Source organism: Gallinula chloropus (assembly GCF_964237585.1).
Source record: "Gallinula chloropus genome assembly, chromosome: 4".
NCBI lineage: Eukaryota > Metazoa > Chordata > Aves > Gruiformes > Rallidae > Gallinula > Gallinula chloropus.
In genome coordinates, this window is record NC_140088.1 from 91587009 (window position 1) to 91613261 (window position 26253).

The 26253-nt window shown below is 51.8% G+C and overlaps 1 protein-coding gene across 1 annotated transcript in view; it reads left to right on the forward strand.

The window, feature by feature from the left end:
- The window catches only part of WRN (WRN RecQ like helicase), a gene marked incomplete at its 5' end in the record, with an annotated part of 34476 nt that overhangs the window by 4645 nt on the left and 3578 nt on the right, over positions 1-26253 (forward strand). The window contains 27 exons of the mRNA XM_084263294.1: positions 1536-1685; positions 3493-3574; positions 4438-4549; positions 5221-5626; positions 6185-6265; positions 7590-7737; positions 8371-8446; positions 9434-9501; positions 9869-9977; positions 10378-10449; positions 10946-11028; positions 11777-11883; positions 12541-12728; positions 13145-13322; positions 13892-14073; positions 14989-15090; positions 15444-15536; positions 16950-17091; positions 17734-17904; positions 17983-18077; positions 19481-19556; positions 19726-19799; positions 21329-21410; positions 21592-21704; positions 22542-22656; positions 24270-24395; positions 25643-25805. Coding sequence (XP_084119420.1) covers positions 1536-1685; positions 3493-3574; positions 4438-4549; positions 5221-5626; positions 6185-6265; positions 7590-7737; positions 8371-8446; positions 9434-9501; positions 9869-9977; positions 10378-10449; positions 10946-11028; positions 11777-11883; positions 12541-12728; positions 13145-13322; positions 13892-14073; positions 14989-15090; positions 15444-15536; positions 16950-17091; positions 17734-17904; positions 17983-18077; positions 19481-19556; positions 19726-19799; positions 21329-21410; positions 21592-21704; positions 22542-22656; positions 24270-24395; positions 25643-25805 — 3394 coding nt within the window. The remainder of the gene's footprint in view (positions 1-1535; positions 1686-3492; positions 3575-4437; positions 4550-5220; positions 5627-6184; positions 6266-7589; positions 7738-8370; positions 8447-9433; positions 9502-9868; positions 9978-10377; positions 10450-10945; positions 11029-11776; positions 11884-12540; positions 12729-13144; positions 13323-13891; positions 14074-14988; positions 15091-15443; positions 15537-16949; positions 17092-17733; positions 17905-17982; positions 18078-19480; positions 19557-19725; positions 19800-21328; positions 21411-21591; positions 21705-22541; positions 22657-24269; positions 24396-25642; positions 25806-26253) is intronic.

Consider the following 26253-nt stretch of genomic DNA (forward strand, 5'->3'; position numbering starts at 1 on the left):
TTCACCTCTTGCATTTGCAAGGTGTGGTGCTTTAATTCAGCTGGGATGCATTTGAGTCACAGAGCTGTGGGGTTGGAAGGGCCCCCCAGAGCCCATGGGGTCCAACCCCCTGCCAGAGCAGGGTCCCTGGGACAGGGCACACAGGTCAGTGTTCAGACGGGGCTGGAATCTCTCCAGAGAAGGAGACTCCACACCCCCTGGGCAGCCTGTCCCAGGGCTCCCTCACCCTCACTGGGAAGAAGTTCTTCCCCACATTGGTGGGGAACTCCCTGTGCTCCAACTTGAGCCCATCACCCCTGGTCCTGTCCCCACAGACACTGAGCAGAGGCTGCCCATGTCCCCCTGTGTCCCACCCTGTGTAATTAAATCACATCACCTTCTCCTCTCCCTCCCTGTATCACCAGTGTCTGGGGCAGCGCCCTGCACCTCCAGGTTTCAGTCCCAGTGGGTTGGGAGCTGTACAACTCACACAGTTGTGTTGGGGAAACAGGAGCTGTTTCTTTGGAGACTCAGTCTCCCCACTTAACCCTGCTTTTGTTTTAACCCCAGCATCTGCCTCCAGAACAGTTCTGTTACGGAGATGAGCAGTGTGAGCTCCTGTAGCAGCTTTAAAGTCTTCTGCTAAAGAGAAAACAGGCCAAAAATAGACTTGAAAGCAGAACTTGAGAGAACAAAGAATGGAGTTACACATAATGGTGTTACACAGGCAGGTGGCTGGGGAAATGCCAAATGAGGCCCAGGTGGGGTTTTGATACCAAATTTAAGGGGATAAGCTGGTAATGCTGCACCACAGCTGGTGGGTTCAGCAGTCCTGGATCCTGTGTTCCCCAAACTGGCTGTCAGACAATAGCAGGTAGGACAACAAAAGCAGTGGGAAGCAGAGGGGGAAGGGGCTGTTCTCTGGGGGTGGCTTGTAGGGACTGCTGCTGAGCCACTTCCCAGCACGCTGAGCAGTGTCAGTGGGGTCTGTCACTGGGCTCTCCTGCTTGTGCTTGGTGTGGAACCTGCTGAAGGTGACAGATGTTACAGGCAGACTCCAGTGTTCCCATTAGATGAATTCCTGGTGCCTGGTACCCAGTTTGTCTAATCAGGCAGGCAAAAGCCAACAAGGAAGATCCCATAGGAGAGGGGTTGCTGTCTGAGCCTGTGGCTTTGATTTTTATCCATCTGGGGACCACATTATGCAGATAATTCCTGTTCTTTGGTGGTCTGACAGTACCACCTCACACTGCATGGACTCCTCTGGCATCTTTCCAGAGTGGCAGTGTAGGTGTGTCCTCCAAGGAGAGGGTTTCAGGGCAGGGAAACGTGGCTTTTGAATGGTCAGACTGTCTTTGAATGTGATGAGAGCACAGCTAGGCCTGGGGAAGACTTACTGCTTTGAGCAACTGCTTTGTTCCTGGTAACCCAGAGCTCTACTGAGGCGTTAAGCACACTTTGCCACTTGCAGGAAGATGTTCTGTGGGGTCCAGTTGCTTTCCCCTTGTTAAACAAGTCCTCTGTTTGCCTGTGGTTTCGTGTCCTGCTTTTCCCAGCTGAAGTGCAAGGAGATGTGGAGTCTCAATGGTCTGGTAAAGCACCTTTTTGGCAAGCAGCTTTTGAAGGACAAGTCTGTGCGCTGCAGTAACTGGGAAGAGTTTCCCCTCAACGAGGAGCAGAAGCTGTATGCAGCCACAGATGCCTATGTGAGTACAAGAGGAGGTCACTACACCCATAGTTAACTGGTACCTTCACTAATGTGCTGTTGGCTGCTGGTTTGAATGCAGGAAGGCAGTGAGGTCTGCTGTGGGCATGGGTTACTTAACAGTGGAAATACCCCCACGTGGGTTGCTGTTCAGTTCTGTCTCAAAGTGTTTAAAGCTCCGTTTTCACCCAGAGCTTGGTGATACCATCCTGGCTGAAGGTGGTGCTGCTTCTGCCTGACTCAGTAACCTGTCTTCTTGCTGAGATCTCTCGTGGTGAGTGTGTTGTATAGAAAATGGGACAGATGAAGAGAGAAACCCTGTTCCACAGCAGGCTGAGCCTCTCCTGAGGTCCTTGCCTCTCAATGCTTCTCAGTGCTGCAAGCCTTGCCTGCTTAGGGAAGTCTCTTCAGAGAGCTGAGCTGCTGGAAGCTCTGCTGTGCCCAGCACCCCAGGCACCAGCAGCATGCTTGGGGAGTGCCAGTCTGTTTGGACGTGCAGGGAAGTGAGAGAGATTCCCTGGGGCAGTTGGGTGGGTTTGTGCCTGTCTGCTTGGAGGAAGCCTGAACTCTCACAGCAGGATGACCCCACCGTGGTGTAACGTGCCTGGTGTGTGTTTGAGTGCAGTGACCAGTGATGGAAGTGCAGAGTGGACAGCTCTTCCTGCTCCCCTGTCTGCAGATGCTCACTGCAGCTTGTTGGCACTCTTGGGTGTGTCTTCTGCTGAGATTTTTAACCCACTTTGTTGGGCTGCTTGTGAACCAACATCCTGCTAAATGTGATGTGAGAGAGAGAAACTTAATTAGCAGCTGTGAAGAAATAAAATCTCCAGTAGCAAATAGAGCTGGACCAGTCCTGGGTTGCCAGGAGGAGCGATTCTTTGTGGCTCTGTACAAACCTCAGCTGCTTCACTGTTCTGAAGAGAGTGTAGTTGTCCCACAGTTCCCTGAAGGGATTTACCAATATGCTGTTGGGTGCTGCCTGCCTCACAGGAGGGAATTGTTCTTCATGGCAACAAAACAAATCCCCTTCTTAGGCTCTCATTTCTGTGATAACACTAGGCAGAGGAAGGGAGGTGGGACAGCCCTCTGGTTTTGGGCATTTTCTTTGACTTGGGAAATGTTGTGTGTTCTGGTTTAGTTAAACTAATACTGTGGAGAGTTTATCACCTGAAGACCCAAACCAGTAAGGAAAGGAGCTCTGTTTTTCCTGCTGGTGCAGCTGCTATAGCCAGCTCTTTCCATGCAGCATTGCCTCCTTGCTCTGCTCTGTTCCCCCAGCCTGCCTTTTAGAGCCCCACAGGAGGATACCAGGGAGTATCTCCTTTCTTTCTCCTTGCTCTTTAAGATGCTTCATCAGTGTGTAGCCTGATTAGCATATTCCTGGCTTTAGGCTGCATTTTCCTGTTAGAACTTACTGTTCGTGCCAAGGGGCACGTTAAGCACACAGCATCCTAGTTGGTTTGTAGTGAAGCAGCACGTAAAATCCGACTGAGGTGGAGCAGATGGTGAGACTGGGAGCAGAGTACTCAGAGCTCTGTTTGCCACTGGCTTTATAACAGTGCTGGTGGCTACAGAAGAGTATCTACTACCATGTGAAACCCTGGAGTCAGGGCTTTGCTCTCTCTGAAGCGTTCTGTGACATGTAAGGGGTTTGTGGTGCTGAGTGCCACGAGCAGACCTTTGCCTGTTGTATGGGCCACGGGCTCAGGGTTTGATGTGCACCATGGGTTGAGTTAGTTAATTTGGGGGGTGTTTAGTCTAAGATGCTGCTGCTCTCCAGAGTACCATTTTTTCCCTTTATTTTGCAGGCTGGCTTCATCATTTATCAAAAGCTGAATAACATGAACAGCAGTGACCAGAAGTGGTTCTGTGGAAGAGGAGGTGAATTAGGTATTCAAGCCTAAGGAACTGATTCAATACACAATTGAATGTTTTCTTGCCCAATGGGGGGGTTTGTGTCAGGATTGTCCTGGCAATTAGAGATGGCTCCCAGTGAGCAGGTTCTTTGGATGGCTGGGGTTATACTGCCCTGTGTAACTGATTTCCACAGTGATGTAGGAACACAGTCATGTTGTAAGTTGTTTGTTTCCACTGTGTGCAGAGATAGGGTGAATCCCTGCTGTCATTCCAGTTAGCTTAGGGAAACACTTCACTGAGTTCATATCAATTCTGCTGATGCAGGGACCAAAATCCAGCTTAAAAAGAAATAAGACCACAAAGAAGTACATGTTGTGAGGTAACCTCTTTCCCAAGGAGTATAAATAGGACTCAAATATTTTAGAGCAGCTCAGCACTAAACACTTGATTAGGGAAGTGATTCTGAAGTCGTAGATGTGGTTCAGCTCTGTGCTTCCTAGAGGAGAGGAAGTGTTGGCTTATTGGTTGAAAAGAGGTGGAGGGAGTTTGTTTGCTTCTTGAGCTGGCTGAATGTAGCCAAGAGGTGCAGGTTTCTGGGTTAGTCAGCATGTCTGTGTTGGCAGCTCTTCCCTGGAAGCTGGAGGATGTACTGGGGAGGGATGGCTTTGTGATGATGGTCAGTTCTGGATCCTTTTTCCCTGAGCACGTGTAACAGGCCACCGAGGAGAGAGGATCCTGTAGGCCAGGAGGGCTCAGCCTGGTTCCCTGGACATGGCTTCTAAGTGCTGGAAAGAGCTGTGGGGCTTGTAGGAACACAGTTACTTGAATGCAGCGTATTTACATACAGATGTGAGACCTCAGTTAATGTGAAATAACTCTGCTGGCACCTCCTGCAGGTGACGTGTCGCCAGGAGGAGTGAAGGAGCGCTTGACTTCGCTAGCTGCAGACATCACGGCCCTGGCTCGGTGCACCCCGGAGTCTTCTGGGCAGCAGAACGACTGGCAGAGGTTGGATTTTTGTGGCAGAGGTTGGATTTTTGTGGCAGAGGTTGGATTTTTGTGGCAGAGGTTGGATTTTTGTGGCAGAGGTTGGATTTTTGTGGCAGAGGTTGGATTTTTGTGGCAGAGGTCAGACTCTCACCAGCCTGTCTCCACCTGTGAGATCAGCACTTTGTCCTGATCCCTGAAGGTCTCTCCTGACAAGAGAGGAGCAGTAACACCCACCTGTTAGGTGTGTCCTCCTCCCAAGGACAGAAAGCACAGCATGCTCCATGGGGAGGCACTGTCCCTGTACACAGGCTTACCCTGCTTTCACTGCAGTGGGTTTGACGTTGAACTTTGCTGAATCTGGCTTTTTTCTTGCTGAAATGCCCAGCAAGACCTTCTATAAATAATCAGGGCTCTCACATGGCTAACTGCCAGGAGCCTGGAGATGTGATGTGATCAGGGGTGACAGCACAAAGGCTGCTTCCTGCAGAGTCTCTTGGTTTTCCTGGAGAAATGTGACCTCCCCCAGGAGCACAGTGCCAGCAGTGTGAGCGATGAGCCCTTGTGTGCGTGCTCGACAGGCGCTCTCTGGAGAGCCAGAGTGCTTCAGCCTGCTCAGCTCTGCTTGTGGCAGGGGTGTAACTGCTTTATCACCTGATAAAGAACAAGACCTTCCTTGTTCTGCCTCCCAGGGCTGCAGCAATACTAGCTGACCTGTCGGAGAAGGTCTGTGCTCTGAGGAGCACGCTGCTGGGCTCGGGCTCCGCGCCGGCGCAGAGGAGCTGTGGGGCAGCTCCAAGGGGTCTGGAGGCAGAGTCAGCAAATGGAGAAGCACAGGAGGGGGAAATGCCTGAACTGGTGAAACAGCTCAAAGGCGACTTCAACATCTGCTCTGATGCTACGCTGGCTGGCCTCTGGGACGGGGAAGCTGATGAAGAGGCAGAGAGAGGCAGTGCTGCTGTAGAAGATGGGGCTGCAGCAGCCAGCCCTCGGGCCAGAGACAGAGATGACTTCATGTCACCAGACATTACTGAGCAAGAGCTACAGATCCTGGAGTGGCAGGCTGCAAAAGAGCTGGACGACGAAGCTGTGCCTGAGGTAAAGCTCTGGTTAACTGTGGCCATTCAGCAGAGGAAGCAACCTCATCCTTCATTTTTTCCCAAGATTTAGAGAAGTTACAGTCATGAGAGAACATTAAGCTGGGCTGGAAGGGCTGGCTCGGGCTGGAAAACAGTTGTGGAGGGAGCTGAGCGTGGAGCTGCTCTTCAGCTCTGTGCTTTGGAGGATTCAGGCTGAATACAGAAGCTCTATGTGATCTAATTAGTCTTCCTCTTTCAGTTAAGCAGATTACTCTCTCATTAAGGGACCTAAAGAGCAGAGCTAGTGAGTGCTGAATGCGGGCCGATGCCTCTGAGTCACATTATAACTTCCCAGTGTGTTCTGGGCGTGGGGTGATGCTGCTGGTCTTGTCTCTCATTCAGGGCTGTGTTATGTTGTAATGTTTCTGAAGATGTCTTTAAGGGGCAGGCTTCTGAGCTGTGTGTGACCTCAGGTACCGTGGTTAAGAGGTGAAAGCAGGCGCTGCGCGTAGCGTGTGCGCAAGGGCGACAAGGGGTGTGTGGAGCACAGCCCCATGAGAGGTGTCCCTGTCCTCAGGAGGTGTGCTGCACAGACAACGAGCAAAACGTGTCCTGCGTCATCGAAAGCGACGAGGAGCTGGAGAAGGAGATGCTGAAAGTGAGTGCCTGAGGGTTCTGCTGTGGGCTTGGTGCCCTGACCATGCTCTGGGGTCAGAGGGCGGCAGTGGAGTTGAGTGGAGGGAGTCTGAAGCGAACCAGTGCTGCTTACTGTGGTGGTTTGACCTGGGCTGGAGGGCAGACACCCCCCAAAGCTGCTCTCACTGCCCTGCTCAGCTGGGCAGGGGAGGCAAGAGATGCTGAGAGGCTCAGGAGTGGAGATCAGGGCAGGAGAGACCATCCCACAGTCAGCGTCACGGGCAGGACAGACTCAGCACGGGGCAGAGGACAGGAACTCTGACTGGTGGCACTGCACCCCCAGTGACACCAGAGCCAGGGAATGAGAGGTGCCACCAGCCCTTAAAGCACCTTCCCCCAGCCCTCCCTCCTTCCCAGACCCAACCTGACCCAGGATTTCACAGAGTCACAGGGTTGGAAAAGCCCTTTAAGCCCCTGGAGTCCAACTGTCCCTGTCCTGTGCTGACCCAGATCCCCGAGCACCTCATCTCCCCTCTGTTAAACACCCCCAGGGCTGGGGACTCAGCCCCCTCCCTGGGCAGCCTGTGCCACAGCCCCACAACTCTGCCAGGGAAGAACTTTGCCCTCCCAGCTGAGCTGACCCTGCCCTGGGGCAGCTTGAGACCATTAATGTCTGGAGCTAACTGACTGACCAGAGCAGTGCCAGGCGTTCCTGTGCTCTGCAGGTGAAGGTTCAGCCTCTAGCTAAGCAGGAATCAAGACTCAAAGGTCTGGGAAGGGGGGCAAGAAAAAGTGGCCTTTCCTTCTAGGGAAGGAGCGGGTCTCCTTTGGATGGTTCTAAGTGCTGCTTGTCAATCATCTATAGATGAAATTTTGGTCAAAAACCCCCACTTTGAGTAGGAGAGGTTTAGTTGGTACCATGTTTGGCACCAAGGAGCATAATGTGATGTTGGGATTTCAGTCCTGCTGCTTCTGGGCTTTTGTGACTGGCCTCCAAAGTCTCCTCCCAGTGAAACCTGTGGCTTCATCTAGCTGCAAGTCTGAAAGGGACAAAGCTCAACAATTGGTGTTCTAAAGGAACAGATTTTAATGTCTTCAGAACTTCAAAAGCCTTTTTGCAAAGACAGCCCCAAAGCTGGTGTTACAGTACCCAGCAAAGGGCTCTTGGAACTGGAGTGCTACTCAGAGCAGTTTGACCACTGTGCTTTCCTCCATGCTGGGTGTAGATCTAAGCTGTGCCCCACATAGACTGAAATTCAAAGTGTCCCTTTATCATATATTATGTCAGACGTGGATCATATCCACCCTTTCATCCTCAGAAGTAACCTTCTCTCCTGACTTGCCAGTCTCTAGAAGGCGTGGATGATCCCAAAGGAGCTGGAACTGATGGAGGGTCGGGTGAAGACAGGAAAGCTCCTGGCACAGAACCGAACCTGGCCCCGGATGGCCACGAGGATGAAGGTGTTGAGGAAGAAGAGGAGGAGGAATCTTGGGGTATGCTGTAAATTTACAGTGCAGGATTCAATGACACTTCTCTGGTAACAGAAGCAGATGTGGAAGCTCAGTGGTGGTTTGTGCGTGGTTCCCTGAAGCACACAGTCAGAGCTGCCCTGGGTTTTGAAGGGAATACTCGTCTGTGTGTAGAGGTGAAAGCTGGAGGGTGTCCTTGGCAAACAGAGCTGACCTCTGCCACGATCAGTAGATGTTACATGTGCTTCAGGGGAGTAAAAATGCTCTGGGGATGTGGAGGTTGTCATTGAGGACACAGCAGAGGGGGAGCTGGTACCTCTGCTCTGCGGTACAGCTGTCAGGACATCCTGTCTCAGGGCTGATCGTGACCTGATGTTTTGGAGCTGGGCCCATGGAGACAAACCAAGTGGGGAAGAGGAGCTGAGGTGTGAGGTGGAAGACACACTGGTTTGTTCAGGCCTTCACGGTGTGTCAGTGTCCTCTGGCTGTGGACCTTGTCACCAAGGGTACTGCCATCAGCCAGGCATGGAGCTGCTTGCTTCTCTCAAGCAGAACGTGGGCTGCTAAGCTGGGTGGTGTGGTTGATGCAACAGAAGGAAAGGAAGAGTTGTGATTTGCTTGTTTGTGGGTTTTTTTCCCCCCTCTCTCCTGCCAAAGACCCATTGCTGCCAGTGCCTAAGGAAACCCACATCTCCTGTCTCAAGACCTGTTTTGGGCATTCTTCTTTCAAACCGTAAGTGTTCTGTGTTCCTGTACACTCCAGGGCTCACTTCCTTCCCTGCTTTCAGCTGGATGGGGCCTTAGTCCTACTTAACAGTAAAAGCAGCTAACAAACTGGGAGCTGTGCAGAATCCCCAGGGAAAGCAGAGCAGCCTTGCCACAACAAGATGGCAAAGTGAATCTTGGAGGGCAGTAAGTGCAGTACTCTGACAGTAGAGGATGAGTTTCTTGGCTCTGCTGGTGGCATCCCTCCTGCCATCAAAGCTTTGTTGGGCTGGGTCTGGTTCGTGTGTCTTGAACAGTGAGCAGCAAACCACATGGATGGCTTTCTCTGCTTGATGGACTTGCTAAGTCTGGGTAGCTTTGGTGTGGCTCTCGGGAGGGACGGGCTTCTGTCTGGTGGGGCATAATCTCCATGCAGTGTGTGTTTATGTACTCAGGTGTTCTTGCTGTTAAGCTTAAGTTTGGTGGAAATGGGATGAAATCTTCCTGGATGAGTGGTGGTGGAAAGCTTGCTGTGCAAGGTGCTGCTGAAGAGCTCAAAATAGGGAACTTCTAGGAATGGGGGTGGGAGGCTTTCATGCTTTTGTGGTCTTGCAAGTACACATAACCATGGTCCTGCCACCCCAGGATGACAGAAGGATGAAATCTGTTTGTCAAATCCAGGTCCTGCTGGGTATCTCTGGGTTTGAAGGTAGCTGTAGGTGTCACGGTGCTCCTGGGTGGGTTGTTAATGTGTGGGGGGGACAGCTTGTTTTGTGATGTTCTGAGAGTGGCCCCATCAGCTGGTGCTCATCTGAGTCCTGTCAGAGATCCCCCTGCAGTGCTGGTGGGGCTGCCTGCAGCATTTGGGGTGCCTGAGTGGTGTCAACATGTGAGGACAGTGCTCCAAGGCAGCCAGGAGGGTTTCTGTGTCCTGAAGTTCAACTGCATGTGCAGTTCCACAGGATTTACCTGTGATGTGTGGTGCCAAAACTAAAATGCTCCCTTTAATCCAAAGGGTCCAGTGGAAAGTGATCAATTCTGTGTTAGAAGACAGAAGAGATAATCTTGTTGTCATGGCAACTGGTAAGTTACCATTACAGCCAGAGAAGCTGCAAAACCCCTTTTTCCTTTCTGGGGAGAGTGGGACTCCCACCTTGGAGAGTGTGTGTGGGGCTCTGGAGAGCAGGGTGCCCTGATGGAGACTCTGTATGTCTGAGCCAGCTATGCTGGCTGCTCCTGTTTCTGCCCTGGCCTTTGTCACTGACCTTGGTGGAGGGAAGGGTATCCAGTACATGCTGACTGTGTTGATCTTGTGTGTTTGTTTCTTCTCTAGCAGAAAAAGCCTTGATTTTTGTTTTTAGGGCTCAACAAGGTGTTTGAACAGTTTTGTGGCTGCATGTCAGGGCCACACAGAAAGCATGGTGCTTCACTCATGCCCCTTTTCTTTAAGGTTATGGGAAAAGCTTGTGCTACCAGTTTCCTCCTGTTTACACTGGACATACAGGAATTGTCATCTCTCCTCTGATCTCCTTGATGGAGGACCAGGTGCTGCAGCTGACGTGAGTAGCACGGTGGTGGGAAGCTGTGGCTGTGTTTCTGTGGAGACCCAGGGGTTCTGCCTGGGGCATCTCTCGGTGTTTGAGGTCACAGCTTCGTACAGGAGCTGTTCGTGTGCCAGCTGCAGAGCCTGTGTTTCTCAAGCAACACATGTGGGCTGTGGTAAATAGTCATTATCTCTCTGATCCCGTGCCGCTCTAGTTGGGGGATGTGTGGGGGACAGCTTGAGGGGAGTGGAAGAGCTTTTGGAAGAGCTGCTGACCGCTTGTTTTGAAGAGGTTCTTCCCATGGAGAGCCTCTCACCTGGTAGCTTGAACTTCCTTCACAAAGTGCTGGCATAAGCTGCAAGCTGAGGCACAAAGCTCTGAGGGCAAACCTGTTTGTGACCTTTTATCCCCACAGCATGTCAGAGATCCCAGCCTGCCTGCTGGGTTCGGCTCAGTCATCCAGAAACATCACTGAAGGCGTCAAAGCGTAAGTCCCGAGCCCCCTGGGCCTGCTGCTCCGGCACGGGGGGCTGGGCTGGGCTGTCTCCCTGTCTGGCACAGGGGAAAGCCTTGGCTGCTTTCTTTGGCTCTGATGTGGAACGAGGCAGTCAGTGACACTGCTGGCATTCACCCAGGAGGAGCCCACCCCCTTGTCCCTTCGAGCTGGGGCTTCTTGACTCATCTTTGTGGTTTATAGGTGATCTTACCAAGCCCCAGACCTGCATTTATCACCCAGGCATCCCAGCAGTCCCTCCTTGTTCTAAAGGCTAGCAGAACTCTCCACTGTTTCCTTCTGTAATGCTGTGTCCTGCCCTGCTTTCCCACTGTTCAAGATGTGTTCTGTGGTCATCTTCCCTTCTCTTGCCCTTCTCCAGAAGGCTGTACTTGTTCTCACTCTCATCCTCTAGACAGTCACGATCTCGTTTCGTTCAGTCGAGTCCTCTGGGGTCTGTCCCTCTGACTGTGTTTTCCCCATGTTTCAGGGGTCACTACAGAGTCATATACATGACTCCAGAGTTCTGTTCAGGGAACTTACAGCTGCTTCAGGATCTTGACCAGACTGTTGGTAAGTTGGGGATAAGGCTCTGCATGAGTTGTTAGGAGCTGGAACTCATAACTGGGTTTTAACTTCTTGTAATGTTTTTCATGGGTTTCTTGCCACTGGTGAGCTCAGGGGCTCGTGCAGTGCCTGCCAGGCAGTGGTGTCAGAAGGTCCTGTCATACATGAGGAGTGTCCTTAGAGTGGATGTGAGGTGGGAAGGCTGGGCAAGTTACTGGGAACAGAGGTGCTAAAGCACTGGTCTTTAAATCCTGGGAAGTGAAACGTGTTACCAAAGACTGTGTCAGCCTTTTAGGTGTTCTGATCTGATCTTTCTGGAATCTGACAATGAAATTGTGTCTTGGAACACGGGTGCAGCTTAAATACTCTTCTCATTGAACATCCACAGCCAATGAGCCCCTTGTAATAGGGGGAATTCTGCAAGATGTCTTTATGCAGCATCTGTATTTCTAGTGCTGTAGGCAGAGGACCACCTGGGGGGACCACAGAATCTCCAGGTTGGAAAAGACCTTTAGGATCTTTGAGTCCAGCCAGAGATGGTGGTGAAGGGAGCCTCTGAACTCTCTTGTGCCTCCTTACAGAAGAGTTCACTATAAAAGTCCAGCTGGGGGGTCAGTACAGCAGGAGATATTCCCGAAAGGAAAGAAGTGAAGCAGGACTGCTGGTGCCCTCTCAGCAAGCTTGGAATGGAGTGGCTGTTGCTTTCCCATTCGGTTGTGTTGCTGAGGTGCCTGTCCCCTGTCTGTGCCCACAGGTATCACGCTCGTCGCTGTGGATGAAGCTCACTGTGTGTCCGAGTGGGGCCACGACTTCAGGGATTCCTTCAGGCGCCTGGGCTGCCTGAAGAGAGCCCTGCCTTGGGTGAGGGCTGATGCCTTTCCCTGCCAGCACAGGAGAGGGGTGCTGTCTCCTTCTGGGGGGTAGTTTGAGGTATCCCTCTCCTGGTGTTGCTCTCTGGGTGTACTGACTGTGCTGGTTTGGAGTTAGTCCCTGTCAGTGACTGAGCTTTCCACATGCTCAAAGGGTGTTCTAAAACCTGGACTGCTAGAAGCTTCTGGATCCTAATGCTGTAGGAGATGATGGCTCTGGGTTCCTGGTTCAGTATTGAGGGATTTATTTGTTTAAACTGGCTTGTGAGAGCAAACCACTGTGGTCTCTAGAGATTCCACAAGCATTTATCAGGTAAGCTTGAAAATTTAGGCCTGAAGTTTACATGCTGCTCTTGGGAGTCTCATACTGTGCTCCCTGAACTTAGGCAACCACATGAGACAATTACTGTAGACTCACTGAAGATGTACTGAAAGAAAGGACCCATTCAGGATAAACCCCACTGTTTTGCCCCTCTCTGCTTTCCTGAACAGCATAGACCAAAGCTCTGGAAGCCAGGTAGTCTTCAAAGCTGAGCAGATCAGTGATCCTGACCAGATTAACGTGCCTGTTTGTGTGCCATTTGAGCTTACTTTTTTTAGTCAAGAAAACCAAACCCTGAGACTTTTTCCTTCCCCTCTCTTGTGGCAGGTTCCCATCGTTGCTTTAACAGCAACTGCAAGTCCATCCATCAGAGAGGACATAGCAAACTGCCTGGGCCTGAGGAGCCCCCAGGTCACGTGCACGAGCTTTGACAGGCCTAACCTGTACTTGGAAGTGGGGCGACAAAGCGGAGATATCCTCAGGGATTTGAAGCAGTTCCTGACCAGGAAAGGAAGGTAAGGGTTTACCCCTAGCCTTACTGCTCCCTCAGCTGTGCTTGGGTGTTTTGGTAGTGTGTATTAACAGTACTAATATCCATGCATTTCTCATGACTCACCTGCACCACACTGGAAATGTTGGCCTTTCCAAGTGGCAGCTGTCAAAGCATATTTCCTGGTGACTGTAAGGGAATTGGGAGACCTTATCCCTTCTACAGAAACCAAAACCTCCTGCACTTTGCAAAATAACCTCCAGAGCAGCAAACATCCCTCCTGGAAGAACAGGCTTGGCAGTGGACGAGCTGGTATCGGTTTGAGTTTAAGTCATCAAGAAGCGTTGCTGGAAAGCTGCCTTGCCTCTTCAGCTGGTTTGGGTCAGACTTACTGCGGGAAGGCGGCTTCTGGTCTGTGTCTTGACATGTTGCTATTTACAGCAGTTCTGTGTATGAGTTTGAAGGCCCCACTATCATCTACTGCCCTTCAAGAAGGGCCACGGATCAGGTGGTGTCTGAGCTGGGGAAGCTGCGGGTGGCCTGCGGTGCGTACCACGCCGGGATGGGGATCGAGCGGAGGAGGCGAGTCCACCACCAGTTCATGAGGGATGAAATCCAGGTAGGGAGGAAACTACATCCACCTGGTCCTATTTGTAGGAGTTTCTGGGGGGAGAGGGGTTTGGGAACGTCACTGTGTGTTTACTACCTGTCTTCAGTTCTGGGCCAGGAAATTGTTGGTCTGTGCTGACACCGATAGGATTCCTGGCTTGTGCTCCCAGTTCCTTCAAGTCTTTGAGAAGTGCACAGCACCTGAGGAAAGCAGAGGGGCTGGCTGGGGGGAAACACCATTGTCACAAGTTCTGTGAGCTGCTTTCTTCCTCCTGCAGCTGAGCAGGCAGAGAGTTATCCCAGGACTTCTTGTGCTCCTCTTCACTATTGATTTTTGTGCCTGTGGAGCAGAACTGCTTGGAAACACTCTAGCACAAAGCATCGTTCCTCCCATATTTAACATCCTGTGCTCATCCTCTGGCCAAAGCCAGGCTTAACAGGCTGTGTGCAAGCTGAGCCTGAGCTCGGCGCAGTTGTGGTTTAGGCCGATTTTGGAGTCTGTACCATAAAGTGTGTGAGCATTGATCCAGCGTGTCCCTGCTGCTTGGGAAGGGTCAGCTCCTGGTGTCTGTTTTCCAGTGTGTTGTGGCTACAGTGGCGTTCGGCATGGGCATCAATAAGGCAGATATCCGGCTGGTGATTCACTACGGTGCCCCCAAGGACATGGAATCCTATTACCAGGAGATTGGGAGAGCTGGTCGTGATGGGCTCCCTGCTGCCTGCCATGTCTTGTGGACTGCGACAGACTTGGCTTTTAACAGGTAAGAGGCTGTGCAGATGACTGCCTTGGGTAGCCAGAGCGTACCAAAAGAGAGGGTGGGTTTGGTCTGAGGTAACTAAGTTTTCTCAGGGTGCTGCAGAGTCCTCCCTGCACAGGTGCAGAACTCAGCGTGCCATGCTTCCTGAGAAGATGCTCTGTACCTGCACTAGCGTTCTGTTTCCAGTGGTGCTTTCTGAAGATGCGTTGAGGTGGCTGGGCCCAGAGAGTAGTGGTGAATGGAGCTGAGCCCAGCTGGAGACCAGTCACCAGTGGTGATCCTCAGGGCTCCGTGCTGAGCCGCTCTTGTTCAGTGTCTTTATCAATGACCTGGATGGAGGGATCTAATGTTCCCTCAGTAAGTTTGTGGATGACATTAAGCTGGGATCATGAAGTGTCAATCTGCCTGAGGGTAGGGAGGCTCTTCAGAGGGATCTGGACAGGCTGGATCTATGGGCTGAGACCAATGGGATGAGGTGCAGCAAGGCCAAGGGCAGAGTCCTGCCCATGGGACACTGTGTTGTTACCCTGGGCAGCGCTACAGGCTGGGGCAGAGCTGCTGGGGAGAAGGACCTGGGGGTGTTGGGTGACTGAGACAGAACACAAGCCAGGAGTGTGCCCGGGTGCCTTTTGGTGTGGATTCCTGAGGCTTAGTAGCCAGTGAGGTTGGAAGCTTTCTGCCTCTCCTGCCCTGCTTAGCACAGCAGTCAGTGTGAGGAACGTGTTAGGAAGGTGCTTTTCTACGTCTGCCCTGTGCTGTGAGGATCCAGATTGTGGAGGAAGAGGTGAGCAGTTTGGATCTGGCTTTAGGAGGGTGTTTTGTCTGGGTCTCTGACTATTCTGAGCTGGGTGCCTGTTGACTGGGACCGGGGAATAGCAGACAGCACTTCAGGTCTCCCCTCTGCCTCTCGGCTGACAGGCATCTTCTGATGGAGATCAAGTCCGAAAGGTTCCGGCTGTACAAGCTGACCATGCTGGCAAAGATGGAGAAGTACCTGGTGTCCAGCAGCTGCAGGAGGAAGTGAGTACTGGGAGCTGAGCTCCCCTTTGTCTTTCAGCTGGCTTTGAGCAACGTGATTCGGTCACAGCTCCAGGCCACGGGCCCAACACGTCTTGTAACTGCAGCGTGTTCTGCCAGCCTGTGTGGGGCTGCAGAGGGGTATCAGGCACACCCTTCAGTGTGTTTATACAGAGACTTCAAGTATCTCTGGTTACTTTTTTTAAAAAACCCCTTTTTCTGTAGAGGAGTCATGGGCAAATAATTGGCTCCCTGATGAATTAATTAGCCATGCTGATTTCAGATCCCCTTTCTGCAGCAGATTCAGTGTGTGAGGTCTTGGTGTCTGATTTAATTCCCTACATTCCCTTGAGTAGAATCATCCTGTCTCATTTTGAAGACAAACAGCTCCGGAAGGTTTCCTCTGGCATCATGGGCACAGAAGAATGCTGTGATAATTGCAGGTCCAGGTAAGCTTTCTTCCCTGATACAAGAGGTTATGTTCTCACTGGCTGACTTCTGAGACAAGTGGCCTAGAATTGACCTACTCTGCAGATGTTCGTCCTGAGGTTTAGCTTGGCACAACTGCCTCTCCTAAAGAGCTCAGCAAGCCATGAGGCAGCTTCTGATTTCCAAGTCAGGCTATGGGAAGGCCTGTGAGGAAATCAGTGGTCTTAAGCTGGGAAATAAGCTTTTGTTCATCAGTTCACATCCTGGTAGGACTTTCCCACAAGAAAACATTTGGAGGGTAAGTGGTCTGAGCATTAAGGCAGCTGTTCTCCCATTGGAGCATAAGTTGATTCAGCCTTGCTAGTAGTAGCACAGATGGGCTGAAGGGCAGCCAGTGGCTCTGTAGTGATGAGGATGAGGGGAAACACCTTCCTTGGTCTTCCCTGTGCACATGTATGTGCTTCCCCTGAGGTTATGATGAAGGATTCCCTCCTGCTGGCAGCGTGATGCTTCCTGATTGGAGACAATATGCTCATGCTGCCTGGCTTTCTGGAAGTGTGTTGGCCTTGCATATACTCAGGAATTAATAGGTCTTTGCCTGGGCTCTGCTGAAACACAGGAGGAGACTTGGAGAGCTCATTGCAGGCTTTGTTGCTGCGCCAGTGAAGAGCTGTGTAATCAGTGGTGCAGAGCTGCAGGCATTCCAAACAGATCATTGTCCTTTTCCTCCTCCTTCATGGTGATCTCTGCCAGTAACTCTTTCTTTGCCTGATGTAACAAAAGCATTAACAAACCCTAAAAAGTCTTTTAATGGGATTGCTTTTTCCTTCTGGGTTTTCCCAGCAAAACAGGTGGCAGTCTCTTTGCTGATAGGTGCAATTAAAGAAGTGTCACCTATGCCTAAAGCAGTTGTGGTGGTTTGGCCCTGGCTGGAGGCCAGACACCCACCAAAACTACTCTGTCCCTGCCCTGCTCAGCTGGGCAGGGGAGGCAATAGGCTGTTTCTGCTCAGGGTGATTCCCAGGGCCTGTGACCGGCGCTGCTGGGCTCAGCCTTGGCCCTGAGCCCGGCTGGGGTTGGCTCTGTGGGGCTGGGGGAAGCTTCTCACTGCTCCTTGTAGCTCCCTCCTCTGCCACAGCCCCCCACCCCAAAAAAAACCCTGCCACGATCCCTGAATTTAAGAGACTGCTGAGGCAATGTTCTGCCACAGCAGGCACCGTGAGGAGCTGCTTATTGTTGGACTGGGGAGTTGTGATTTGGTCCTTCACTTGGTGTCGTGTTTGCAGGCCTAGTTTGTAATGTTAACATACTCAGCTGTTCACATTCAGGTAACTCAGTGTGTATTATTTAGTTATCACTTGACAGGACACATTTGAAGGCAGGGGATGGGCTGTGGTTTGTGTGTGCATTGAACTTGCTGTTCTGTGTTGCAGAGCCTGTTGCTTTCCTGCCTCCAGCGAAACAGAGGGTGACTTACAGGATTTTGGGAAGCAATCCCATCAGCTGCTCTCTGCAGTCAGTGCCTTGGAAGAGAAGTTTGGAACTAAAATGCCCATCCTGTTTCTCCGAGGGTCTGTAAGTGACACTCAACACTCCTGTGTGAGTGCTGAGAGCGGAGGGGCAGTGGCAGGGTCCCTCTGCATGGCCACACCGTACAGCGGGGAAATGGGGGTGCGTGGGGGTGTGTAGAGAGTTGGTCTAAACCTGAAGCTGCTCATCAGCACTTCCTGTGCAGCAAGCAGGCCACAGCCATAAAACACTGACCCTCCTGAGCACCTTGTATTTTATTTTAAGTGCACACAGCTAGGGGACAGTTCCTGTCTCCCAGCTGTTTGCCATCGTGGTTCTGTGTTCCTGCACAGCACCATGTTCTGCTCTCTGTAGCCCCAGAACCCAGCTTAGAAGTAGTTTCTGTTGTTTGCCTCCTGTGGAGCTGCCCTGTGTTTTGGGGGTGGTTTTGAGTAGGTTTGTGGTAGGTGTCTGTTAAAGCTCTGAATGCCAACCCAGGTATTCAGGGGAGATTCTAAAGCTCTTCTGGCTGAGGCTGGAGCTTTCGTTTCCTCTTCCAACCTTGTCATTCTGTGATCCAAGCTCTTGTGTGGAGCAGTGTTCTGGAGGACATGCTCTGTGCATCTCGGGTGTTGGCTCACTGGTTGTGTTTGGAACTGTCTTTCACAAGGACTGGGGAAATCTGACAGATTGTTTCAATCATTTCAGTATTCCCAGCGCCTGCCAGACAGGTACCGCAAACACCCTCTCTTTGGCAGTGGGAAGGACTGGCCAGAGAACTGGTGGAAGTCGCTCTGCCACCAGTTGGTGTTGGAAGGATTCCTCAGAGAAGTCTCTGGCCATAACAAGTTTGTGACCACGTGTGTGCTTACCCAGAAGGTACTCTTTGATGTGCAACCACCCATCAAACAGAGCTTCTCTGAGTCCTGGCTAAGCCATGGGACTTATTTCTTACAGGGTAGGAATTGGCTGCAAAAGGCTGGATCTGCCTCAAATCCAAGTCTCCTCTTACAGTCCAGTGAAGACCTTAATCTGCAGAAAACTCCTAGGAGGTAATGATAGTGCACACGTTCTCCTGAGGCGTGGTGCCTTTCTGTAGCCTGCTTCTGGAGATGGTGGGGTTGCACAGGAGACTGCCTGGGCTTGGTTTTCCAGCCAAAGCTTTCCCTTAGGCAGGATGGTAACAAAACCCCCAAGTGGGTGCCTGGCTGGACACCTCTGTCCGCTGCTGGTGTGAAAGGCGATGTGTTGTCTGGCTCCCCAGAGAGCATGTGACTCTCAGCTTCAGTCTGACAGTGCCTTGTTACAGTGGAGCTCAGGGGATGGTTGTTTAACTGGGGTATGTAGTGGAGAAGTGCAGTAGAAATGTGGTTCTGACTACCACAGCCAGTCAGAAGAGCATCTCGACTGATTGCGGGTCGCCTGCAAGCACGTGGTGGTGATGCGTCCTCCAGGAGAAAGTCGTCAGCCAAAGGCAAGCCATAGTGCCAGGTCTCTCAAGGCTTCTGTTGCTCCTCATACTGATGAGCTAAACCCTGAGGTTTGATAGAGCAGCTGAGAACTTCCTTGCCCAGTTACACACTGGAGCTGCTCTCTCATAAATTCGAAGCTGAGAATGAAACAGAAGAGGCTCTTTTCAAACAAGAATCGATTGGGCAGTGCTGGGTAGGAGCTGCTGTGTTTCTTGGTGGGAATGTCAATGATTTAAAGTCTCAGTGAATTTGTCTGGGGTGCTTTTTCAGACCTGCTCAGGTATTTGCTGTCAGAGCATGTAGCTCTAAGGGAAAAAAGCATGGGAAGCTCTGCTTGTAATCTTCTGGTTATATTTAATGACAAGTGCTATGTTGGTCTTGACAAAGACTCTCTCTGACCCTTTGCAAGTCAAAGATGCTGAACCAGAGGTTGCAGAGGTTTGTTATGACAAGAAATTCTGTTTGAAAGCTCTTCAGTGCTGGCCTTGGGAGCCTCTGCTGGTGTCTAGATTGCCTTAATGTTGAAAGAAAACCCAGTAAATTGAGTAATGATTAAGTAGCAATTCTCTTTTGTCTTGTAATATCCTGCTGTTGTGGCTCTTTCAGCTGCTGGCTGCAGGTCTGAGAAGGAAGAAAGGTACTTATGAAATGGAAAGCAGCAGCAGCAGGTCTGCACGCTGAGTGTGCAGGGGGAAGTTGGCACTCAGGCTTTGTCCAGTGATCACAGCTTTCAAACTGAACCTTTAGCAAGTGTTGCCACAAATCCCATTCTTGTCAGGCAAAACCTTACTCCCCTTCAGTAAGACAGGGTGGCTGTCTGCTCAGGCTGAGGTTGTCAGACGTTCTGAAGCTCTCGGTGGATTTTCCTGAGAGTGGCAATTATAGTTAAAATTGATGAGAATTTCTGAGTTGCCCAAGACCAGTTTGCTTAGCAAACGGCTTTGAAATGACTTGGTGTGACTGAGCTCCTGGTTTTATCACAGCAGTAGAACCTCTCCTGTGATCTCAACTCAGCATCCCCGAGACGCCAGAGGACCAGCGCAGTCACCGGTCAAGCAGGTCTGTAGAAGCACAGCTCCTCTTGTGTCTGTCATCCATTCTGTGCTCTGTTTGGGGGAAAAAAAAAACACCTTTCTGGCCTATTTAGTGTCCCAAATGAAGGGTTTGCTGCAATGGCAACTTCAGTGGGAAGACTGGTAAATCAGAGCTTGTTTCTTTTCCTGTCCAGATGTCGTTGTACGAGATGTTCTCATGTGAGAGGAAAGTCACGACTCCTCCAAGAAGCAGTAACACACTCAAGAGGTATGGCTTTTGAAATCAGAGTGGAATTACCTCATTTCTGAATAGGGCTGTTGGCTGTAGAACCATCCTTAAAATCAGCCTTCTCCTTGGTGAATCGACCATGAAAATGTGAGATGAAAATACCTCTTGGAAAACCAGGCACTGACCTTGTGGTAGGCTGTGTTATGTACCAAAACACTGGAGTAGCACAACCCTGCACAGGCTTGGTGGTGTTAGAGGCAAGGTGTGTTGAAGTTTCATTGTACTCGTAGTGTGTTGTGGGCAAGTTGTACTGGTTGGTGAAGTGTGGACTTTCTCACTAGTATTTTGGCAGGGGGTTGGACTCAGGGATCTCTTGAGGTCCCTTCCAACCCCTGTGATTCTGTGATTTAATTCAAACTCAATAGCAAGAAAAAAAACTAGCTGGTGCTGATAAAACGAAGCAATAGCAGGGTCAGAGTGGCTGCTTCAGGTCTCTGGTGCTTGCTGTCTCCTGTGTGATGGCTGATACTGGTGGGGTTTGGGCCAGGCAGACGAGTGGGGGTGTTGTGACTCCTCTGAAAGCTGGGGGGAGTGGTGGCATGCCTTGTGCAGGCACTGGCAGCCAGCACGGCTTCTGCCTTTCTGTACTAGTCTGGAGAAGACAGAGATGAAGTGTGAGGCTCCCTGAGGTCAAAAGAAATAAAAGGAGCTCTCTCCAGAAAGCAGACATAAGGAATGTGTGTTCCTGGCTTGAGTGGCACCTCGAATGAAAGCAGTTCCACTTCTCCTTCAGCTGAGCAGCCTGGCGCTGCTGGACACCAGGACAGGCTGTGTCACCTGAGCTGACTAATCACCACTGGGCTGTGTGAGGGAAAGTGATTGTAGGGACAGCTACACTCCTACAGTTACTTCACAGTTCCCTTAGGAGAGGAGGCTTTTACTCCAGCTTGTCTGCTAACAGCTGTTGCAGTGTAGTCAGGGGTCAGTGTCCCTGGATACATGTGCCCCAGGACCGGTGGCTGTGGGGCTGCTGGCAGGGCAGGTGTGCTGAGTGGTAACATCAGCCTTTTCTGCTGGCAGCACAGCAGCTGTGTCCCTGTCACTGCTGCCTGTGAAGTTACTAGTCAGTCCTCTCCCTGGCCTGTGTTAATGTTAGCTGTGGAGGGAAAGCAGGAGGTGTGGTCTTGTGGGATGCTGTCAGAACAGCCGGGATGCAGAGGCGCTCGTAAGAACGCGGTGTCGTGACGAGCTGGGAATCTGGCTCTTGGCAGGCATGTCAGTGGGTTTGTGCCACAGAACAGCACATCTGCTTGAGCTTTGGACGGTCAGAGGCTGTTTTTAAGGTACAGGACCAGGCACAGAGGAATATCTATTGCATGTGGGATACTGCTGATTCTGCCCCAAGCAGCTCATGCACTGTACGAGTGCAGTGCCAGCACAGGGGCCCAGACCACAGCCTGGCTGTGCAGAAGCAGCTGAGCTGCTGCTTTCCCACAGCCTTGTGCAGAGCTCCTGAATAAACAGATTTAACACAGGGCCTGTGTGACCCTTCTTCATTATTTTTTTAGTGTTGCCAAGCGCTCACCTGTGATGACATCTCCTTCAAAGCCCTCAGAACCTGCGGTTCCATCCCGAGAGAAGGAACTAGAGGTAAGCTTTTGGGAAAGGGAGGCTCTTCGTATTGCAGAGATAGCATGAATAAAAGGCCTAGAAGAGGGTTTGAGTGTGCTAAGATGGATTAATAGGTCAGGCTACATCATCTCCTCTTGTTAATTTGACCTGCGTAAAGGATCTAGAGCTGCTTGATGAGAATCTGGCTCTTTCTTCCCAGGCTGCTCTGTACAGCAGGCTGCTGACTGCTCGACAGAAGGTGGCTAATGAGAAGGAAGTTCCTCCAGCTGTCTTGGCAACCAACAAGATCCTGGTGGAGATGGCCCGGGCAAGGTGAAGCCAGCACACACACACGTAGCACGGAGCGGGGCGGCTGCCAGCCGGGCTGTAAATCCCCTTTCTGCTGCTGCTGGGAGATCACACCTCCCTGCAGAGGAGCAGCTCTCCTCCTGGTGTCAGTTATTGACATCAGATTGGCTGCTTCATCCCAGTTTCTGTTCAAAGCCCCCCCTATGCCTACATGGCCTGTCTTGGTAGCCAAAGCTCCTGTCAGATCGACCAGTCAGAGGGTGAAGCTGTGTGGTGGTGTTACTAATCCTTACGTTTCCAGCTGCTTCCCCAGTGTGTGTTAATCATTTCAGTGTGCCTGTCTCCTGGTAAGGATCAGGAGCTGTCCCTGACCTTGCATGGGTGGCTCTGGAGTGTCAAACAATAAGCACAATTTAGCATTGCTGTTGCATCCTATGGAAGGATGGCAGAACCTTGGCATTGGGGTTGTTCTTCCTCACAAGAGAAGGTGGTGTGGGCAGCTCAGTTGGGTAATCCATCTGGAGTGCCTTTCCCAGCTACTAAAAGACAGTAGATGTGGTGTTTGGAATGTGCATTGTGTTGTCCTGTGGATGATACCAGGACTTAACAGCAAGCCAGACAGACGTGGTTAGGTGATCTTCTGTGGCACGAGGCAGCCAAGGTTTTGCTGTGGCCAAGCTTCATGGTAGAGAAGTGCACAGTGATTTTAATTAGTTGCAGAGGTGATGAAGGTAGAGTAATGAGAGTTTGAAGTCCTGCCTGATAGCCCTGGAGTCTAAGTGCCTGTCAGTCAGACTGACGATGTTTCAGAGCACTGGCACAGGACACTTCCATGGTGTGTTATTCTTCATCCTGAACCAGGCCCACGACTGTGGAGAACGTGAAGAGAATTGATGGTGTATCACAAGCAAAGTCTGTAATGTTGGCTCCTCTTCTGGCTGAAATTAAGGACTTCTGCCAAGTGAATGACCTGCAGGTATGGCTGCATGTGGCTGCTGATTTACAAGAGCCTCAAAGACATGGTTTGGTCAGTGCCTGTTGGATTTGTCCTGCAGAGCTGACTGTCCTCACAGCTATTCCATCCCAGGATGGCAGTGTAACTTGCCAGCCTGTGTATGAATGGGTCTGCCAAGTCTGGCTGTGCTACTTGGGGACAGCTTTGGGACCAGGCTGCCCTTCCAGACTGGTGGTGTCACTGGGAAAGCCCAGGATGTCTTTATAAAGGTCAAGCTTCTGGCCAGGCAGAGTATCTGGTGTCTGCTGTGGAGAGGTTGTGGAGCAAGTGGATTAGGGGAAGTATGAAGCAGTTGTGCTTTAAGGATCTTAACTGGAGATTTACATAGTCATTAGAGGGATTTATCTGGTCTAGAGAGCAGGTGCAGCAGCAGTACTACTTCTCTGCAGTGCTTGAGAGGGTTCTGCAGAGCATCTCCCTGCTTCACAGAAAGCTGTTGGAATTCAGCAGTGGGGACCAAAAGCGTTCTGGGGTTTGGCTGGAAGCCCTCTGGTGAAAAAGGCTGGTGTGGCATTAGCTGTGCTGAGCCCCAGTGCCACAGGCAGACCTGATGGGATAGTCTTGTCACAAGCAGCATCTAAGGAGTGGTGACCTGGGCACTGTTGGGGTTGTTTTCTGTGGTGGTTTGGGGTCTTTTGGCAAGTCCCAAGCCCAGCTTGGGATCATCATGATGGCAGAAGGTGGGATATGGACTTGGGGTCAACACTCAGCTCCATGGAGACAAATGACTCCAGTTACCCCAGTATTTCAGGTAACCTTAGTTAAGGGGAAGGAGATGTGTTGGTTGTCACCAGGATGTAATGCTTCTAAACTGCAAGGTCCTGAACCTGGGTCAGGGCCAGCACAGGCTGGGAGAGGAGGTGCTGGAGAGCAGCCCTGCAGAGGAGGACTTGGGGTGCTGGTGGAGGAGAAGCTCCACATGAGCCAACAATGAGCTCACAGCCCTGAAGGCCAAATGTGTCCTGGGCTGCATCCAAAGGAGTGTGGCAGCAGGTCTGGGGAGGGGATTCTGCCCCTCTGCTCTGCCCTGAGACCCTAACTGGGGTGCTGGGTCCAGCTTTGGGGTATGGAAGGACATAAGAAGCACATGGAGCTGTTAGAGTGGGGCCAGAGGAGGCCATTAAGATGATCAGAGGGCTGGAGCAGCTCTGCTGTGAAGCCAGACTGAGATTGCTGGGGTGGTTCAGCCTGGAGAGGAGAAGGCTGAGGGGAGATCTTACAGCACCTTTCAGTCCCTGAAGGGGCTGCAGGAAAGCTGGGGAGGGACTTCTTAGAAGGGCCTGGAGGGACAGGATGAGGGGGATGGTTTTAAATTGGAAGGGGTAGATTTAGATTGGATCTTAGGAAGAAATTCTTCACTGTGAGGGGGGTGAGGCCCTGGCACAGGGTGCCCAGGGGGGTGCTGGCTGCCCCCTCCCTGGAGGTGTCCCAGGCCGGGTTGGATGGGGCCTTGAGCAGCCTGGGCTGGTGAGAGGTGTCCCTGCCCATGGCAGGGGTGGGACTGGATGCTCTTTAAGGTGCCTTCCAGCCCTGCCCGTTCTATGACTACGATAAATCCTCGTTGTCTCACTTAGATGGATGTGTTCCCCACCTCTGGATCTCAAGTCTGGAAAGAAGCATCTCCCTGGAAGCCTGCTAGAGCCCTCTCTCCCTCAGAGCATGTCACGTATATCCTGTTACAAGAGAAGAACCTCTCTGTGGTAAGCTCTTCCCTGGGGTCATCCCTTTCTCTTTGAGAACTACAATACTCTGTCTAGAGGAGGGGAACTTGCAAAGTCTCTTAAATCCTCTGCCCAGTGCTGGAGTGGTCCTCTGCTGTGAAGACAGGCTCAGAGAGGTGGGCTGGTTCAGCCTGGAGAAGGGTCTGGGGGGACTTAATGTTGGCCCACCAGTACTTCAAGGGGTCCTAGAGGAGAGTGGGAGAGGGGCTTTCACCAGGGAGTGCAGGGGCAGGACAGGGGCAATGGCTTCAAGCTGGCAGAGGGCAGGGTTGGGTTAGACATTAGGAAGGAATTCTTCCCTCTGAGGGGGGGAGGCCCTGGCACAGGGTGCCCAGAGCAAGTGGCTACACAGGCACCGTGCCCTGTGAAGATGAGCCTTGGGAGCTGCTTTGCTATCCTTGTCTCTATTGCTTTTTAATTCTGTGATAGGAGATCTGCTTGGAGTATTTCTGTAGGTAACTGTGCCAGGCAGCCCCTGAGGTAGAAGTGTACCTGGGGACTGATTAACAGCTGGAACAGTTGTGCCATTATTAGCGGGTTGCTGGATGCTCTGTATCCATTAATCCTGACGATGATACATACACACAGTGTGTGTATTGTCTGGGGAGGAACTGGAGGAGTTTCTTGGGAGAAACCTGTTCTTTCAAGGAAGACAATCAGTTGGAAGCCTCCCCTTGAAAAGTACAGGTTTAGGTGGGGGAAGGGAGATGTCTGTCTGAGATGAATTCTTCTCTTAAAACATCTGTCTAACAGATGTGAGAATGACTCAGCCCCCTCCCTGGGCAGCCTGTGCCACAGCCCCACAGCTCTGCCAGGGAAGAACTTTGCCCTCCCAGCTGAGCTGACCCTGCCCTGGGGCAGCTTGAGCCCATTGCCCCTTGTCCCATCTCCTCTCAGCTGGCACAGGATGGTGAGGGGATGGCAGTGAGTGTGACACAAGGGGTGTGAGCTGCCAGCACAGCACCCTTCTGGTGTGGAACCTCTCTTCATCTGCAGCAAGCTGAAGCAGAGATGTTGCACTCAAGCTGAGGAGTGGTAGCCTCAAGAGAAGAAAGCTCTTTCCAAGCTGGGAAAGGAATGAGTTGAATGTTAGGAGCAGCAGCCCCGTGTCTCGGAGCACTTTGCCGCACTGCGTGCCGCTATCCCCTGACTGGGTGTGAGGTTTGAGCTTTGGGCTGTGTTTCAGGCCCTCTTGCCATCTGAACTCCTTCTGCCTGTCTCCCTAGAGGTCCATCAGCCAGAGCAGGTCTCTGCCGCTGTCGGAGGTTGGTGCTCACGTGCTGCAGGCGATGCAGGCTGGTTACCCTCTCAGCCTGGAGCGGGCGGGCTTAACCCCCGCGGTCCGACAGCTCATCGCCCGTGTCATCCGGAACCCCCCCATCGACTCGGGTGAGCCCCACAGCCCTGGGAGTGTGTGCAGGCTGGCAGCTCAGCTGCTGCTTCTGGGGACAACCTGCTGTTTCTGGGTGGTGTGCTGCTGTGGCACAGCAGAGCGTGGCCGCGCCGGGGGCACTGCTTTCCTCCCGAGGTCATGTGAAGTGAGGCTGTCGTGGGTCCTGATAGAGCAAGAGAGAGGAGCCCTTGGCAAGCCTTTTCTCTCAACTGTATGCCTGGTGGAAAGGTTCAGGCATCTTAAACCTGCATTTCCCCAAATGCTTTTGGGAACAGTGAGCCTGACAGAGCCTTCCAGTAAGCACTGGTATCAACTGGGAACATGCTGACTAGCAGCTGCAGATTGCCCCTGTGTGACTTCTGTGAGAGGTTGGTTTGAGGAGGCTGAGAAAGGCAGGAGAAGCAGTTCTCCTTCTTACTGCTGTCAGCTGGTGCCCAGGTGAAG